Source organism: Neoarius graeffei, chromosome 7 (assembly GCF_027579695.1).
Source record: "Neoarius graeffei isolate fNeoGra1 chromosome 7, fNeoGra1.pri, whole genome shotgun sequence".
Taxonomy (NCBI): domain Eukaryota; kingdom Metazoa; phylum Chordata; class Actinopteri; order Siluriformes; family Ariidae; genus Neoarius; species Neoarius graeffei.
The window spans coordinates 73,320,454-73,337,256 of record NC_083575.1 but is presented as its reverse complement, the minus strand read 5'-3'; the positions used below and the strand labels follow the sequence as shown (position 1 = coordinate 73,337,256).

At 37.0% G+C, this 16,803-nt stretch overlaps 1 protein-coding gene across 1 annotated transcript; it reads right to left on the bottom strand.

Annotated features, from left to right (window-relative positions):
* Positions 1-256: 256 nt before the first annotated feature.
* On the bottom strand, positions 257-16,794 carry si:dkey-9i23.16 (uncharacterized protein LOC571915 homolog). The gene is made up of 6 exons (XM_060924857.1): positions 16,712-16,794; positions 5,506-5,580; positions 2,615-2,725; positions 2,309-2,365; positions 698-850; positions 257-562 (listed from the first exon to the last, which is right to left on the bottom strand). Exons 2-6 carry the CDS (start codon positions 5,578-5,580, stop codon positions 455-457), a joined length of 504 nt encoding a protein of 167 aa, XP_060780840.1. The 5' UTR covers positions 16,712-16,794; the 3' UTR covers positions 257-454.
* Positions 16,795-16,803: the final 9 nt, after the last annotated feature.

The following is a 16,803-nucleotide window of genomic DNA, read 5'->3' as shown; positions in this document are numbered from 1 at the left end:
GTTTGTGTCTATGTGTCAGCCCTGTGATGACCTGGCGACTTGTCCAGGGTGTACCCCGCCTTTCACCCGTAGTCAGCTGGGATAGGCTCCAGCTTGCCTGCGACCCTGTAGAACAGGATAAAGTGGCTAGAGATAATGAGATGAGATGAGATGTTGATTTCCATGTTGTTGTCAGAATGAAACGACAGTGTACTGACAGAAAGGGTTAACACAGAATGCAGATGCAGAATGTTTTTGCGCACACACAGCACCATGCTTACTTTTCAAAACTTAGTATTTATTTTTAAAAAATGAAATTAAAAAGTATACACTTTATATAAACAAAAAGTACAATTTCTGAGTTATACATCACATTTTACAGTTTCTCAGTTATACAAGTATACATATGTTATTATATTGGTGTATTATAGGCTTGTGGGTTTTATTGTTATTATTATTATTACTATTATTATTTTCAGTTTGTTTTCAAACCTTTCATCGCTGAAAATAAAAGGAAGCCTTGAAGAGTGAGCCCTCCCATGTCATAAATCAAAAGCAGTGCTGAGATTGCATTGAAATAATTCTGTAAGGAAACAAAAACAGGTCAAAGCTTTTGCAGATTTTAGAAACATTCCAATATTATACACTTAATGTAGTAAATTAATTAAGGGCTAATTGAAATAGCAGTTACTGGAGGATTATAGCCACTGAAACTCACAATGATGGAATCTTCTGGACAATTCAATTTTGAAAGCCCTTCTGATTTGCAGCCTTCAACAGACTTTATGTCATTGACTGCGTAGCTATAAACGACAACAGCACTCAAACCCACCAACAGCCCAAAGACACTGGAATACAGACAGTTTTTCACCTAGAAAAAAAGAGAAAAAAACACACAAACAATTACAATCAGTGTAGCATCAAAAAGACGAGTTATTTGCCGTTTGTACTTTTTAATATTGTTAGTTTTCTACTTTTAATTTGCAGTTAGCTACACCTTGATTTAAAGTCAGAAATTTTGGTAGAAGTTGCCTGAGGCTAGCTGCTTAAGGCATTGCTTAATAGCTTCTAACTATAATAGTGGAGCTCCCCACGTGCAAAGCGCTAGGAGTGAAGCTACATACTTAAAATCAAACAAAACCCAAAAAATAAACTCCTTTATACTAACAGATAGTATCCATACAAGGCAGATTTTATTTTAAAAGAAAATAAAATGTCCCTGGATGCTGCCATCTTACTCTCTCCAAGGTTCACATATCATGCTCCGAGTACAAATTACGCGAAAGAATCCAAGATTGTGATGTCACTTACATGACTCACTGAAGCTAAGACCTAGTGGATACATCACTTCTAAATTGTTGGAAACAACCCTAAAGATGCCAGAATGTCAAGTGTTTGGCTGTAAAAAAAAAACATAACTCCAATCATATTTTTATGTGACATGCTTTTGTTTGGTTTTATTCACTGAGAAAAGTGATCTTTTGAGATGTCAGGAATCACTTTGCTATGACAACAGCATTGTTTACTAGTATCTGTGTCAGTACTGCGTATACGGTATCTAGCTGAGTAAGATTTAAACTTCATAAAAGTGAAGTGTGTTGATTCACGTATTTTGTTGACAGCAAAAACAACATGATTACAGAAAATTTCTGATTAGATTTTTAGAATTAGAAGCCTTTATGTCATGGCTCTGTGTTACTCAGGGAAATGGTGTACTAGTGAATCGTTTACGTCACAAGCAGATATCCAGTTTCAGTGTAAATGACTGCATCCAGGTAAGCCTATTTTTAAGAATATCATAACTTTTAAAATGGATAAATTCTTGTTAGAAAATTTTATTTTTAATTTAAACATACGGTGGGGCACATCAGGGCGCTTGCCATGATCGGCAAAATGCATTTATTTTGGGGTTTTGTTTTCCTTTAAGAGTATATGATAATGCATCAACCTTATTATTAATGGATTTTGGAACCGTAGAACGTCCATATGAACAATGAACGTGTGCCACCACAGGGCATCCGATCACAAGTGCAAGGCAACATATCTTATAAACACTTGACCACCAGACAATGAAATTTGTATCTTCATTTACATAAGATAGATGGGCTTTTATTCCACACTTATTTTTAATTTGCATTTAAAAAAAAATAACGTGGGATTATTTACTAACACATTTTACACTCATCTGGAGCTCCGCTTTTAGGCAGTGCCTAAATATGCGCGCGCACACACATACACACACACACACACACACTCACAATCAACTAATTTTGATTTTAAACATAACACTTCAGGTGAAAAAAAATAATAATAAAAAACCACAACTTGCCAGCTTCCTGCTAGGAAATCTTTCACATGCCATTGCAAATGATCCTCCGGTCACATACTGCACAGAGATGACATTACAGAGTCATTATAGAAAGTTTATACATTTAATTGACTTGTGCTCTGTTATGTTTGTTTAATGTTTAAGGTAGATTAACAATTTTAAAATACGATTTATGATTAACAAACAAGAAATTAATTTCTTTGAGTGATTAATTTGCAGGCATTAAATATGGAACTATTTTACAAATAGTGTCAATGACCAGTATCTTAAAAAAAACAAAAAAACAAACAAAAAAAAAAAACATACAACTACTCCGACGAAAAGTGGGCACACATATAGTAGTTTTATGTTGATGCTCATGTAGTAAGTCGGAAGTCCCAGAAACACCTGGAACAGTCCAAGTAATATTGTCATAACCTATAAGAGACAAAGTACCATATTTCAATGGAGTGATTTGACACAGTTAAATATTAATGAAATGATAATCAGGAGTAGCAACAAGTTTACATCTCATAAATGCAGGAAAGTAACACCATCATCCTTGGGGCATTGGTATCAATTTGGTTTACTAACCACATTTCCAGAAAAGTTGGGATATTTGCAATAAGTAATAATGCAATAAAAACAAAAATCTGTGATTTATTAATTCACATGAACCTTTATTTAACTGACAAAAGTACAAAAGAAAAGATTTTCAATAGTTTTACTGAGCAACTTAATTGTATTTTGTAAATATAAACGAAAGTAGAATTTGATGCCTGTAACACGCTCAAAAAAGTGTGACAGAGGCATTATTACCATTGTATTACATCACCTTTCCTTTAATAACACTTTTTAATCGTATGGGAACTGAGGATACTAATTGTTGTAGTTTTGCAATTGGAATTTTTGTCCATTCTTGCTTGATACAAGACTTCAGCTGCTCAATAGTCCGTAGTCGCCATTGTCTGATTCTCCTCTTCATGATGCACCATACATTCTCAACAGGAGACAGATCTGGACTGGCAGCAGGCCAGTCAAGCACACATGCTCTGTGTCTACGAAGCCACACTGCTGCATCCACCGTGCAGAATGAGGCCTGGCATTGTCCTGCTCAAATAAGCATGGATTTCCCGGGAATATATGTTGCCTTGATGAATATGTCTCTCTAAAATCCCAGTATATGCCCCAGTATATCAATGGTACCTTCACACACATGCCGTGGGCACTGGTACCCCCCCATACCATCACAGATGCTGTCTTTGCACCTTTCTCTGATAACAAAGTGGATTGTCATGTTCACCTTTGGCACTGAGAACACGATGTCCCAAAAACAAGCTGAAATGTGGACTCATCTGACCACAGCACATGTTTCCACTGTTTTTCAGTCCATCCAAGATGAGTTTGGGCCCAGAAAAATAGGTGGCGTTTCTACATAGAATTGATGAATGGCTTCCTCCTTGCATAATACAGTTTCATGTTGCATTTCTGGATGCAGCGCCAGACTGTGTAAAGTGACAACAGTTTTCCGAAGTACTCCCAAGCCAACGCGGCTGTATTTGTCACATTAGCATGACAGTTTCTCAGACAGTGCTGGCTGAGAGCTCGAAGGTCACGCACATTCAACAGTAGTTACAGTAACAGTAATACCTTACCCTTTACGCACTGAGATGTCTTTTTGAATTTTCTAACAATTCTCTCACAAATTTTGGCACAAATGAGTGAGTCATGACCCATCCTTGCCTGCAAAGACTGAGTCTTTGGTGCTGCTCCTTTTACTGTATACCCAACTGGTTAACCTGCTTATTGTGGAATCTTGCAAAATGGTGTTACTTGAATATCCTATAAACTTTTCAGTCTTATTTTGCCTCTGTCCCACACTGTAAACAATTGCTGTAAAACTTACAGTATAGCATTGTATTATTTTACAGTAAGATACTGTGTGATGCTTATACAGTAAATAACTGTAGATGGCTACGTTTATACAGTACAGTGTACTGCTACCGTAACGCGCAAAGGTTTCTGGGAATTTTTTGGCGCTAAGCACAAAGCGAGTGGACGGATGCTGATGCAACCCACTCACCCACTGCCGTGAATCTGGTAAGGGAGCAGGAAGCAAGCTCTTTTGCAAGTTGCCTCTAAATATAATAAGCTTTACTGGATGTTGAACTCATACTGATTATTTGTTTTTATGACTGGTATTTTTCAATGTGTGCATAAGTCGGCAATATCTGTATCAATTCTACAAGTATATGGACACAATCTAACGTTGGTTTTTAGGCCTAAACATTAGCCTCAGGGCAGCATGGTGGTGTAGTGATTAGTGCTGTCACCTCACAGCAAGAAGGTCTGGGTTCGAGCCCCGTGGCTGGCGAGGGCCTTTCTGTGTGGAGTTTGCATGTTCTCCCCATGTCCACATGGGTTTCCTCCAGGTGCTCCAGCTTCCCCCAAAGACATGTAGGTTAGGTTAACTGGTGACTCTAAATTGACCATAGGTGTGAATGGTTGTCTGTGCCTACACTGTTAAAAATTTACTGTAAAATTTACAGTAACATCTTGCAGTAGTGTAAAAATTACAGTAACATACTGTTCCACAATTTACAGTAGGGTTTTTTGTTGCTGTAAATTTTACAGTAAAACACTGGCTACTCTGCTGCCAGTAATTTACTGTAAATTTTACAGTAAATTTTTAACAGTGCAACTTTTTTTTGAGTGTGTTACAGGCATCAAATTCTAACTTCATTTATATTTACAAAATACAATTAAGTTGGTCAGTGAAACTACTGAAAATCTTTTCTTTGTACTTTTGTCAGTTAAATAAAGGTTCACATGAATTAACAAATCACAGATTTTTGTTTTTATTGCATTTTGGAAAATATCACAACTTTTCTGGAAATGTGATTAGTACTTTAAAGTCACTGTTCACTAGTACAAACAGCAATAAGCAATAATTAATTAATTAATTAATTAATTAATTAATTAATTAATTAATTAATTAATAATTTAAAAACCCACAACAGATTTTGTGGGATGTCTCCTTTTTTGCAGATTGGAATAAAAAATAAAAGCTTAACCAACAGATCCTATGGTACAAAGCCTCTAAAGGGGCAAGGGTAAAAAAAATTGTTTTGAAAGTTTCTTGTGCAATGAGATGTGAAGCTTCAAGATCTGCATCTCATCCTGATGTTTTTTTCTGGCTATGAACGCAAATCACTCACCGCTACAACCTCAGGATCGTAAAACCTGAATGGACGATGCAATTTGCACGGGGGTACAATCTGTGACTCTGCCATCTTAAAAGAAAAGGAATATGAACATGAATATTTACATTAGAATAGAAGTACACTAGAACATTGAAATAATGCAGAATGCAGTCCAACTCTTTATCTTTATGTGCTTGTACAAAATATTTTATTGGTTCTGTCGGCAAATTCAATAGGGCAATAACAAATGTAAATTGGGCAAAAATAAATGTTACAAATTAGGCAACATGATAGAATTTGGTGAAAATGAACTCCAGTCAGTAGATGTTGTGACAATTATTGTGCCTCTACAATAATTTATTCAATAATACACTGTATACCTACCAGCAAATTATGTAAAAAATTATTTGTTTGTTTGTTTGTTTGTTTTAAACAGAGATTTACATGGCTGGATAATACACTTGTTCACTAGCACCACCTTCTGGACTGTGTTTCTCTTTATAAATTAAAAAAGATGGGCCAGAAAAAAAAATCCAACTTGAGCAGTATCATCAATCTCTCTCTCTCTCTCTCTCTCTCTGTGCGTGTGTGTTGAGTTCAAACTTAAAGAGAATTTTTATATTAGACAGATTAATCCTGAATTGAATAAACAAGTTCAACACCTTAATACTTTCCTCACCCAATGATTTATCTTAATTGGTTACTTGGTGTTGTAATTGGCTGACTGTCATGTGTTACACGACTAGTCATTCTTCATTAAACTGAAGATGGCATAAGAAATGCTGATATGTCTTTAAAAAGTTGTTTCGTGTTAATTTTATTACTATGACGATCATATGGAAACATTATTAGATGTCTTAACTCATAAATTTTATTGTTGGTTTTTTTCCAAAACAAACATTTATCTCAGTTCTGATTCTTGCAACACATTTTAAATAAAAAAGTTGGGATGGTAAATCATTTACCACTTTATAATGTTGCCATTCCTTCTCACAACACTTAAAATGTGTTTAGGGACTGAAGACACCAAGTGATGAAGCGTTTCAGGTGTTATTTATTTTGTCCCATTCTTCCTGCAAACAGGTCTTAATGTATGCAACACTACAGGGTTATCATTGTCATATTTTTGTTTCAAAATTCACCACACATTCTCTATTAGGGATAGAGGGGACAGGCACCCTCTTCTTCCACAGCCATACCTTTGTAATGTGTGCAGAATGTGGTTTTGCATTGTCTTGTTGAAATATCCCTGGAAAAGATGTCGTCTTGAAGGCAGCGTATGTTGCTCCAAAATCTCAATGTACTTTTCTGCATTAATGCTGCCATCACAGAAGTGTAAGTTACCTTTGCTAAGGGCACTGACACAACCCCATACCATGACATACACTGACTTTTGGACTTGTTCCTGGTAACAGTTTGGATGGTCCTTTTCGTCTTTTGTCCGGAACACATGGTGTCCATTTCTTACAAAAAAAAAACAACAACCTGGAATACTGATTCGTCTGACCACAATACATGTTTCCACTGTGTGATGGATCCCAGATGCCTCTGAGCCTAGAGAAATCAACAGCGCTTCTGGACACAGTTAACATAAGACTTCCTTTTTTGCACAGTAAAGTTTTAACTGGCATTTATGGATGTAACTCCGTATTGTAGTGTTTGACAAAGGTTTGCCAAAGTAATCCCGAGCTTATGTGGTTATATCAGCTATAGATGAATGGCGGTTCTTGATGCAGTGCCATCTGAGGGATTGGAGATCAGAGCTGTTCAGCTTGGGCTTGAGCCCTTGCCCTTTACCCATCAAAATTCGTCCAGATTTCTTGAATCATTTAATGATATTACACACTATTGAGGGTGAAATATCCAAATTCCTTCCTACTGTCTTTTAGGAACATTGTTTTTTAAACATTTCAATAATTTTCTCATGCATTTGTTAACAAACTGGTGATCCTCATCCCATCTTTGCTCCTCAAAGGCTAGACCTTTCCTAGATACTGATTTTGTACCAAATCATGATTACAATGACCTGTTGACATCACCTGTTTCAAATCACATCATTATTTAATTATTTTTTGCCTCATTACTAGCCCTAAATTTCTCTTGTCCCAACTTTTTTTGGAACATGTTATAGGCCTGAAATGCAGGAATGGATGTATATTAACAAATGAAATGAAGTTGATCAGACAAAACACAAAATATTTTGGGTTCATTCTGTGTGCAATGAAATACAAGTCAAAGTAAACTTAAAAATCACTGCTTTCTTTTTTTTTAAATTTGCATTTTCCATACCGTCCTAACATTTCCTGATTTGGGGTTTTATAACAGCATACAGTAGTTCTGGCTGGAACATGACTTACTGGTTTATATTCATGTGCTTGCTCTAATATTATTATTTCTATAATTACAGTTCATACACAGGCAGTTGCATGGCAGATGGTCCACATGATCTAAGATGAATAATAAACAGATTATTTTTAAAGTGTTAACAGGGTAAAATGTACAATCGTTGATTTTTTTGTATTGAGAAATTTATTTAAGTTACTGAGCTTTGCAATGTTTCCAAGCACAGGAATGTCTTCAGGACAGAGATTTTATGCTAGAGAGTTAGGTGAGTGAATGACTGTTTATTGTAACTATAATATAAGTGATAACAGAAACTAACTTATCTCTCGAATGTTCCACAACATTAAATCTAATTATTGTATGGCACAAACTACGTCCGGTAAAATCGTGCACTCTGATTGGTTCCTTGACAGGCAGTATTTTCTCATAATGCCTGTGGGCGATTACAGATTTTCTTTCCAAGGCGCCGGCTTTCACTGTTGCAAAAAATAAATAAATAAAATAAAATAAAATAAAATGACAAAAAAAGATGAATTGGAAATCAAAATGGAATCAAAAACAGCCAAAACACACAAGACAAACAAGAGTCACCGAGTTATTCAAGAAATGAGCAACGAAGAGCATTCAGAAACCGCTAACAAAAATTCAGTTTTGAAACCGCTAGCTGTTTATTCTGCATGCGTGACTCAACTACGTTATAAATATGACGCGACTGAAAGCAGTGTCACGCCTCATTACAATGACCATCTATTTTAATCTTAGAAATAAAAAAGATAATAAACTCTGTATTAACCTCGCTTGCTCAGTTTTTACAGGAAAATATCAGACCTCTGTCTTTTTGTACGGACCTTACTGTCAAGACCTCGGTCTGATATTTTCCCATAAAGACCTCGCGCTCAGTTAATAAGTCATTCCTATAAACCATTATAATGTGCCACAGGCCATTCATTAATAAATTAAACATTGTAATCGCTGGTAAACTGCTGTGATTTAAGAGGAATAATACTCCAGACTGTGTAGTTATACAAAAATAATGCACTTAGGTGATAATGGTACTCTGTTTTGTACTGTATCGCATCACCTACCCCAGAATGCATTATTTACTTATAACTGCACCATCTGTTGTGTGTTATTCCTTATTATTTATTGCACAGATTTGTTGAATACTCGATTATGATTGGTTAATAGAAGATAGTGGCTATGAATAACAGACCGTTGCTATGGAAACAGTTCTGATCATAGATTCTGGAGGACCACATCCAATCATATCAATATACAGAAACAAGTCCTGTAAATTTTGTTGCTTTAATAATCAAATTAACAATGTCAGCTCATTCACGACACCCTATGGCAAAAAAAAAGCTGCATTAGAAAACACCATGGAAGATTTTTCTAATATTAATTCTAATGTTCAGTGTAAAGTGAATGAAGCAAGCTAATTTTAACAAGGCTACAGAGTTTACGTTGCAATGGATGAAGTTCCAACGGTAGAATCTAACAGACTTTTTTTAGCAGAAGCAATAAAATAGGCTAGTTTTTAAATTAATAAAATAATTTTTGTATCAATATTTTGTGTCAAATTTTTGAGTTTTTTTTAGTAATAAGCGAGATAATGCACAGTAAGCCGGAAATGGCAAAATAAACTCCTTCAGTGTGATTCAAGAACCCTCTGCTTTGCATCAGGGTCCTGCATCTTCCTGTTGAGGTTTATTTCGCAATAATGACAGGCTCTCTTACATAATACAGTACACTGTCTTCTTTGTCAGTCAAAATGAATGTAACTATTAAAATGGATTTGTGCATGAATGGTTTGTGAAGGGAGGGGATAATGGAACAAATTATTTTTTAGTGGTGAAATGCATACTCCAGGGACCACAACTGACATTTATAATGATGCAGCTTCTTAAAAATTCTCCAACTTAAGCCTTTTGGCCTACAAGTACAAGTTCTGCAATGAACTTCAGGAAGAATGGCAAGAATATTAACTACTGTTTTATGAAGCAACTGAAGTGTATTTATTCTTTCACAGGAGATTTCTGCACAGGAAGTGAGTGGATACTGGAACCAATCCAAAGAGAAAAAGATACACTGAGAGAGAGAGAGAGAGAGAGAGAGAGAGAGAGAGAGAGAGAGAGAGAGCTTTGATGAAAACCACATGTTCTGGTTTCAGCGTTGTGGAATGCAAACTGAAAGCATGTTTGGAGAGAGACACAGGCCCAATACTCTTCAAAACATACTAGTGCATCTCAAAAAATTAGAATATTGTGAAAAAGTTCAATATTTTCCATCAGTTATTTAAGAAAGTGAAAATGTTATATATTATAGACTCATTACACATAAACTAAAATGTTTCAAGCATTTTTCTATTTTAATTTTAATCAGTATGGCATACAGTACAAAAACATAAAAAAAACCATCTCAAAATTTTAGAATATTTCATTTCGAGTTTGAGTAAAACAGTATGAACACAGTGTATCTCTCGAGCTAGTTCAGTACACACAACCACAATCATGGGGAAGACTGCTGACTTGACTGTTGTCCAGAAGATGATCACTGATGCCCTCCACAAGGAGGGTAAGCCACAAAAGGTCATTGCTGAAAAGGGTGGCTGGAAAAGGTGCACAAGCAACAGGGATAACCGCAGTCTTGAGAGGATTGTCAAGAAAAGTTGATTCAAGAGCTTGGGAGAGCTTCACAAGGAGTGGACTGAGGCTGGTGTCAGTGTATCAAGACCCATCACGAACAGACATCTTCAAGAAAGGGGATACAACTTTCGCATTCCTAATATCAAGCTACTCCTGAGCCAAAGACAATGTCAGAAGTGTCTTATCTGGGCTAAGGAGAGAAAGAAATGGACTGTTGCTCAGTGGTCCAAAGTCCTCTTTTCAGATGAAAGTACATTTTGCATTTACTTTGGAAATCACGGTTCTAGAGTCTGGAGGAAGACTGGAGAGCCACAGAATCCAAGGTGTTTGAAGCCCAGTGTGAAGTTTCCACAGTCTGTGATGATTTGGGGTGCCATGTCATCTGCTGGTGTTGGTCCACTGAACCCCATAGAGAATCTATGGGGTATTGTCAAGAGGAAGATGATAAACACTCGACCCAAAAATACAGATATGCTGAAGGCCACTATCAAAGCAACCTGGGCTTCAGTAACACCTCAGCAGTGCCACAGACTGATCACCTCCATGCCACACCGCATTGATACAGTAATTCATGGTAAAGGAGTCCCAACCAAGTATTGAGTGTATAAATGAATATACTTTTCAGAAGTTGGACATTTCTGTATTGTAAATCCTTTTTTTGATTGATCTTAGGGAATATTCTAATAATTTGAGATACTAGATTTCTGATTTTCATGAGCTATAAGCCATAATCATCAAAATTAAAACAAAAAAGGCTTTAAATATTTCACTTTACATGTAATGAATATAGAATATATGAAAGTTTACCTTTTTGAATTAAATTATGAAAAAAAAGGAACTTTTTCATGGTATTCAAATTTTTTGAGATGCACTGTATATAGCTTCATATTATCAGACAAGAAAAAGTGCATAACCATGTTCTCAAGTGTTGTGTGTTTCTGGCTCATGGATGACAAAATCAAAATGGACACTGAAATTGGTGTACATTGAACTCCAGTGCATCAACACCAAAAGAAGGGGTGGAAGCCTGAGTTAGTGTTGCCAGATTGTCCAACATTCAAAAAATGAAGAACATTTTTCACCACCACCTCCAGTAGTTTTGAAGTACAGTAAGCAGTGCTTCTCTCATGGTGTCTTATAACATATATGCATTATCATAAACACACAAAATCTATAAATGCATTCCTGCCACTTATCTGGCTATTTTGACAGCATGAGATGGTGAGGGGTTTTTTTCTCAGTGAGTGTGAATGCTTGTGTTCATTAGTATAGAAAGATGACAAGTAGATATTTTAAATATATACACATAACTATGCAGAAAGGTGACGTAAATGATCTTTTTCATTATTTTTAACCTGTCATCATTAACCCTCTTCAGAGGACAATAAGAAATTTGTTAGCAATGTATAAAGTTAAAAATTGATGGACTTTTAAAGCCACACGTAAGAGAGGGATAGAAATAAAGAGACGGAAAGATGGAAGAGAAAGAAAAACAATAAACTTGTGAATATTTAACACATTTTTTAAAAATAGGAAAAAAGAAAGAAAAACAATTATCATGAATGTGTGCATGTGCACTTCAACCAACAAAATATAAGATCAAGAATGAATACATGAGAGGAAAAAAATTAAAATAAGGGTAACGATACAAACAGAGAAAAACAATGCAATGAGGAGTTGATGGAAACTATCGAAAGTTTGCTTAAATACCAGATTGTTAAAAGCTCATGTACATGTGTGGTGGCACGGTGGTGTAAGTGGTTAGCACTGTTGCCTCACAGCAAGAAGGTTCTGGGTTTGAGCCCAGTAGCTGATGGGGGGCCTTTCTGTGTGGAGTTTGCATGTTCTCCCTGTGTCTGTATGGGTTTCCTCTGGGTGCTCTGGTTTCCCCCACAGTCTAAAGACATGCAGTTAAGTTAACATGGGATGGCTGTGAGCAGAAGTGCCCAAGAGTGGCAGTGTGCATGTACACAGTGGTTTTGGTCTCCTATGATGAACTAAATTTTGTTGTGCAGTGACAATAAAAGCATTCTATTCTACATGCCATACAGATGAAATAGCAGTGAATACACACTAAATATATTAGGACTGCTGTGAGCCGCCTTCAGTTTGCTTTGTAAATTATGTCCTAATATTCATTTCCTTCCAAGCTTTCTTCAAGTTTGACTCTTTCAGTTTACACATCAAATAACACATTGTCTTAAAATAGAGTAGTCAGGATTCATTCTGAATACATTAAAAAAATAACCTAGTGTTATTTCACACTCAAGTGTTATTTTGAGTAAATAAAATTATACCAAGGATGTAAATAAAAAGATTGTATCTTACTGAAAGCAGCAGTAAGGACAACACATAACACATGCATGGCTGTACAAACTGAGTGAATATGAAGAGTTAGTCATAAAATTACAACATCAATTACCATTTTGTGTTTGTATAACTCTTGCCATGTATCATGTTACAAGTTGAAAGAAATGATGCAAATGAAAAAAATGTCAAAATAAATTTAATTTCAATTTGATAAGATTATTTCTCCAAAAATTATAAAACTGCTTTGTGTCAGTTTTAAATAATGGACAGTATTGTTGAAGAATAAGGTGATAAATGATTTCACTTAGATTTAATATCATAAGAAGCACTTCTCTTCTCACATCTGTTTATAATAATGTGACAATAGGTGGAGGAGGATACAATAGTAACTGTCAAGGCCTGTGCTGCCAGAAGTGTTTTATTATGTGCATTATTCACTATGGGGCGGCACGGTGGTGTAGTGGTTAGCGCTGTCGCCTCACAGCAAGAAGGTCTGGGTTCGAGCCCCGTGGCCGGCGAGGGCCTTTCTGTGTGGAGTTTGCATGTTCTCCCCGTGTCCGCGTGGGTTTCCTCTGGGTGCTCCGGTTTCCCCCACAGTCCAAAGACATGCAGGTTAGGTTAACTGGTGACTCTAAATTGACCGTGAGTGTGAATGGTTGTCTGTGTCTATGTGTCGGCCCTGCGATGATCTGGCGACTTGTCCAGGGTGTACCCTTCCTTTCGCCCGTAATCAGCTGGGATAGGCTCCAGCTTGCCTGCGACCCTGTAGAAGGATAAAGCGGCTACAGATAATGAGATGAGATTATTCACTATTATTATACATACAGGACACTTTTTCGATGGAATAAAAACATGTATTCTATTCCCTTCTAGCAGGTTTCATTCATTTAGTTTGATAGCATGCAATATTGTTACAGTGGTGCTTGAAAGTTTGTGAACCCTTTAGAATTTTCTATATTTCTGTATAAATATGACCTAAAACAACATCAGATTTTCACACAAGTCCTAAAAGTAGACAAAGAGAACCCAGTTAACAAATGGGACAAAAATATTATACTTGGTCATTTATTTATTGAGGAAAATGATCCAATATTACATATCTGTGAGTGGCAAAAATATGTGAACCTTTGCTTTCAGTATCTGGTGTGACCCCCTTGTGCAGGAATAACTGCAACTAAACGTTTCCGGTAACTGTTGATCAGTCCTGCACAACGGCTTGGAGGAATTTTAGCCCATTCCTCCATACAGAACAGCTTCAACTCTGGGATGTTGGTGGGTTTCCTCACATGAACTGCTCGCTCCATTCCAAAACATTAACTTTATTCTTTTCTAACCATTCTTTGGTAGAATGACTTGTGTGGTTAGGGTCGTTGTCTTGCTGCATGACCCAACTTATTTTGAGATTCAGTTCATGGACAAATGCCCTGACATTTTCCTTTAGAATTTGCTGGTATAATTCAGAATTCATTGTTCCATCAATGATGGCAAGCCGTCCTGGCCCAGATGCAGCAAAACAGGCCCAAACCATGATACTACCACCACCATGTTTCACAGATGGGATAAGGTTCTTATGCTGGAATGCAGTGTTTTCCTTTCTCCAAACATAACGCTTCTCATTTAAACCAAAAAGTTCTATTTTGGTCTCATCCGTCCACAAAACATTTTTCCAATAGCCTTCTGGCTTGTCCACGTGATCTTAGCAAACTGCAGACAAGCAGCAATGTTCTTTTTGGAGAGCAGTGGCTTTCTCCTTGCAACCCTGCCATGCACACCATTGTTGTTCAGTGTTCTCCTGATGGTGGACTCATGAACATTCACATTAGCCAATGTGAGAGAGGCCTTCAGTTGCTTAGAAGTTACCCTGGGGTCCTTTGTGACCTCGCCGACTATTGCACGCCTTGCTTTTGGAGTGATCTTTGTTGGTCGACCACTCCTGGGGAGGGTAACAATGGTCTTGAATTTCCTCTATTTGTACACAATCTGTCTGACTATGGATTGGTGGACTCCAAACTCTTTAGAGATGATTTTGTAACCTTTTCCAGCCTGATGGGCATCAACAATGCTTTTTCTGAGGTCCTCAGAAATCTCCTTTTTTTGTGCCATGATACACTTCCACAAACATGTGTTGTGAAGATCAGACTTTGATAGATCCCTGTTCTTTAAATAAAACAGGGTGCCCACTCACACCTGATTGTCATCCCATTGATTGAAAACACCTGACTCTAATTTCACCTTCAAATTAACTGCTGATCATAGAGGTTCACATACTTTTGCCACTCACAGATATGTAATATTGGATCATTTTCCTCAATAAATAAATGACCAATTACAATATTTTTGTCTCATTTGTTTAACTGGGTTCTCTTTACTTTTAGGACTTGTGTGAAAATCTGATGATGTTTTATGTCATATTTATGTAGAAATATAGAAAATTCTAAAGGGTTCATAAACTTTCAAGCACCACTGTATGGGAAATTTCATTCTCATCTCATTATCTCTAGCCGCTTTATCCTTCTACAGGGTCACAGGCAAGCTGGAGCCTATCCCAGCTGACTACGGGCGAAAGGCGGGTTACACCCTGGACAAGTCGCCAGGTCATCACAGGGCTGACACATAGACACAGACAACCATTCACACTCACATTCACACCTACGGTCAATTTAGAGTCACCAGTTAACCTAACCTGCATGTCTTTGGACTGTGGGGGAAACCGGAGCACCCAGAGGAAACCCACGCGGACACGGGGAGAACATGCAAACTCCACACAGAAAGGCCCTCGCCGGCCCCGGGGCTCGAACCCAGGACCTTCTTGCTGTGAGGCGACAGCGCTAACCACTACACCACCGTGCCGCCCTGTATGGGAAATTTACAGTTGAATATTAACTTTTGAGCTGAATGCTAACTTTTGCACTGCCAGAGTGTATTTGTTTGCTGTCATTAGTCACTTGTACCATTAGAGTTTGTTTTTATCTATCTATCTATCTATCTATCTATCTATCTATCTATCTATCTATCTATCTATCTATCTATCTATCTATCTTCCATTCAATACTGCCACTTTTGCAGTTTTTATCATTTATCACAATTCTTGTCCTAACAATAGATATCTTTTTTATCGTTAAATTTTTATCTGTATATTGTATAGTCGGTTTGTTCTTAGGATTTTTTAAAATTCTATTTTATGTTGTACAGTGTATGTTTTTCTTTTTGCATGTCTAATAACTTGCTGCTGCAACAAAACAATTGCCCAGCTTGGGCTCAATAAAGTAATTCTATCTACCTAATCTATATTAGGTTGACTTAATCCGCATGTCTTTGGGTGGAAACTGGAGCACGTAGAGGAAACCCACACAGGCACGGGGAGAACATTCAAACTCCACAACAGAAAGGCCCCAATCCGCTAGCAGGTTTGAACCTAGAACCTGCTTGCTGTGAGGTGACAGGTTTTGGCTTTACGTCCAAATTGTAGTTCTGCAGAAGTAGAGTCTAACATAGAGATGTGTTTCCTTCTTTTACCAAACCAAGCATAATAAATTGCATTATAATTAACCAGATACAAATGATGTAGATTGTTAAACAGTGTTCCATACAGCAGTGCATTACTGCAACCTATGCATTAAGTGCCATTTTTTAACAATCTGGCAACACTGTCCCCAGTTGTCCTGGGTCTAGTAACACCCCCATAACCACCACCACCACCACCCTTTATTGCTGAAGAACATGATGTCTCTTGATAAAACCATTACATTAGTAGTTTATTATAAAATGACTGAAATCACTGCACAGACCCTACTATTAGAAAATTCTCTCCCACACTAGTACATACACTACAGACTACACTTGTAACATGTGACTTGAAATTAAAAGTCTGATCAGTCTGATGTGATTGGTCTAATAAGGTCTAATCAACAAGATGGACTTACTTTGACAGCAAGAGCTCTTGACTCAGTGATCACTTTATTCAGCAGGAGAAAACTGAGCGCTGGAGGAGTAGTGATATCGAGGAGCACAGAAA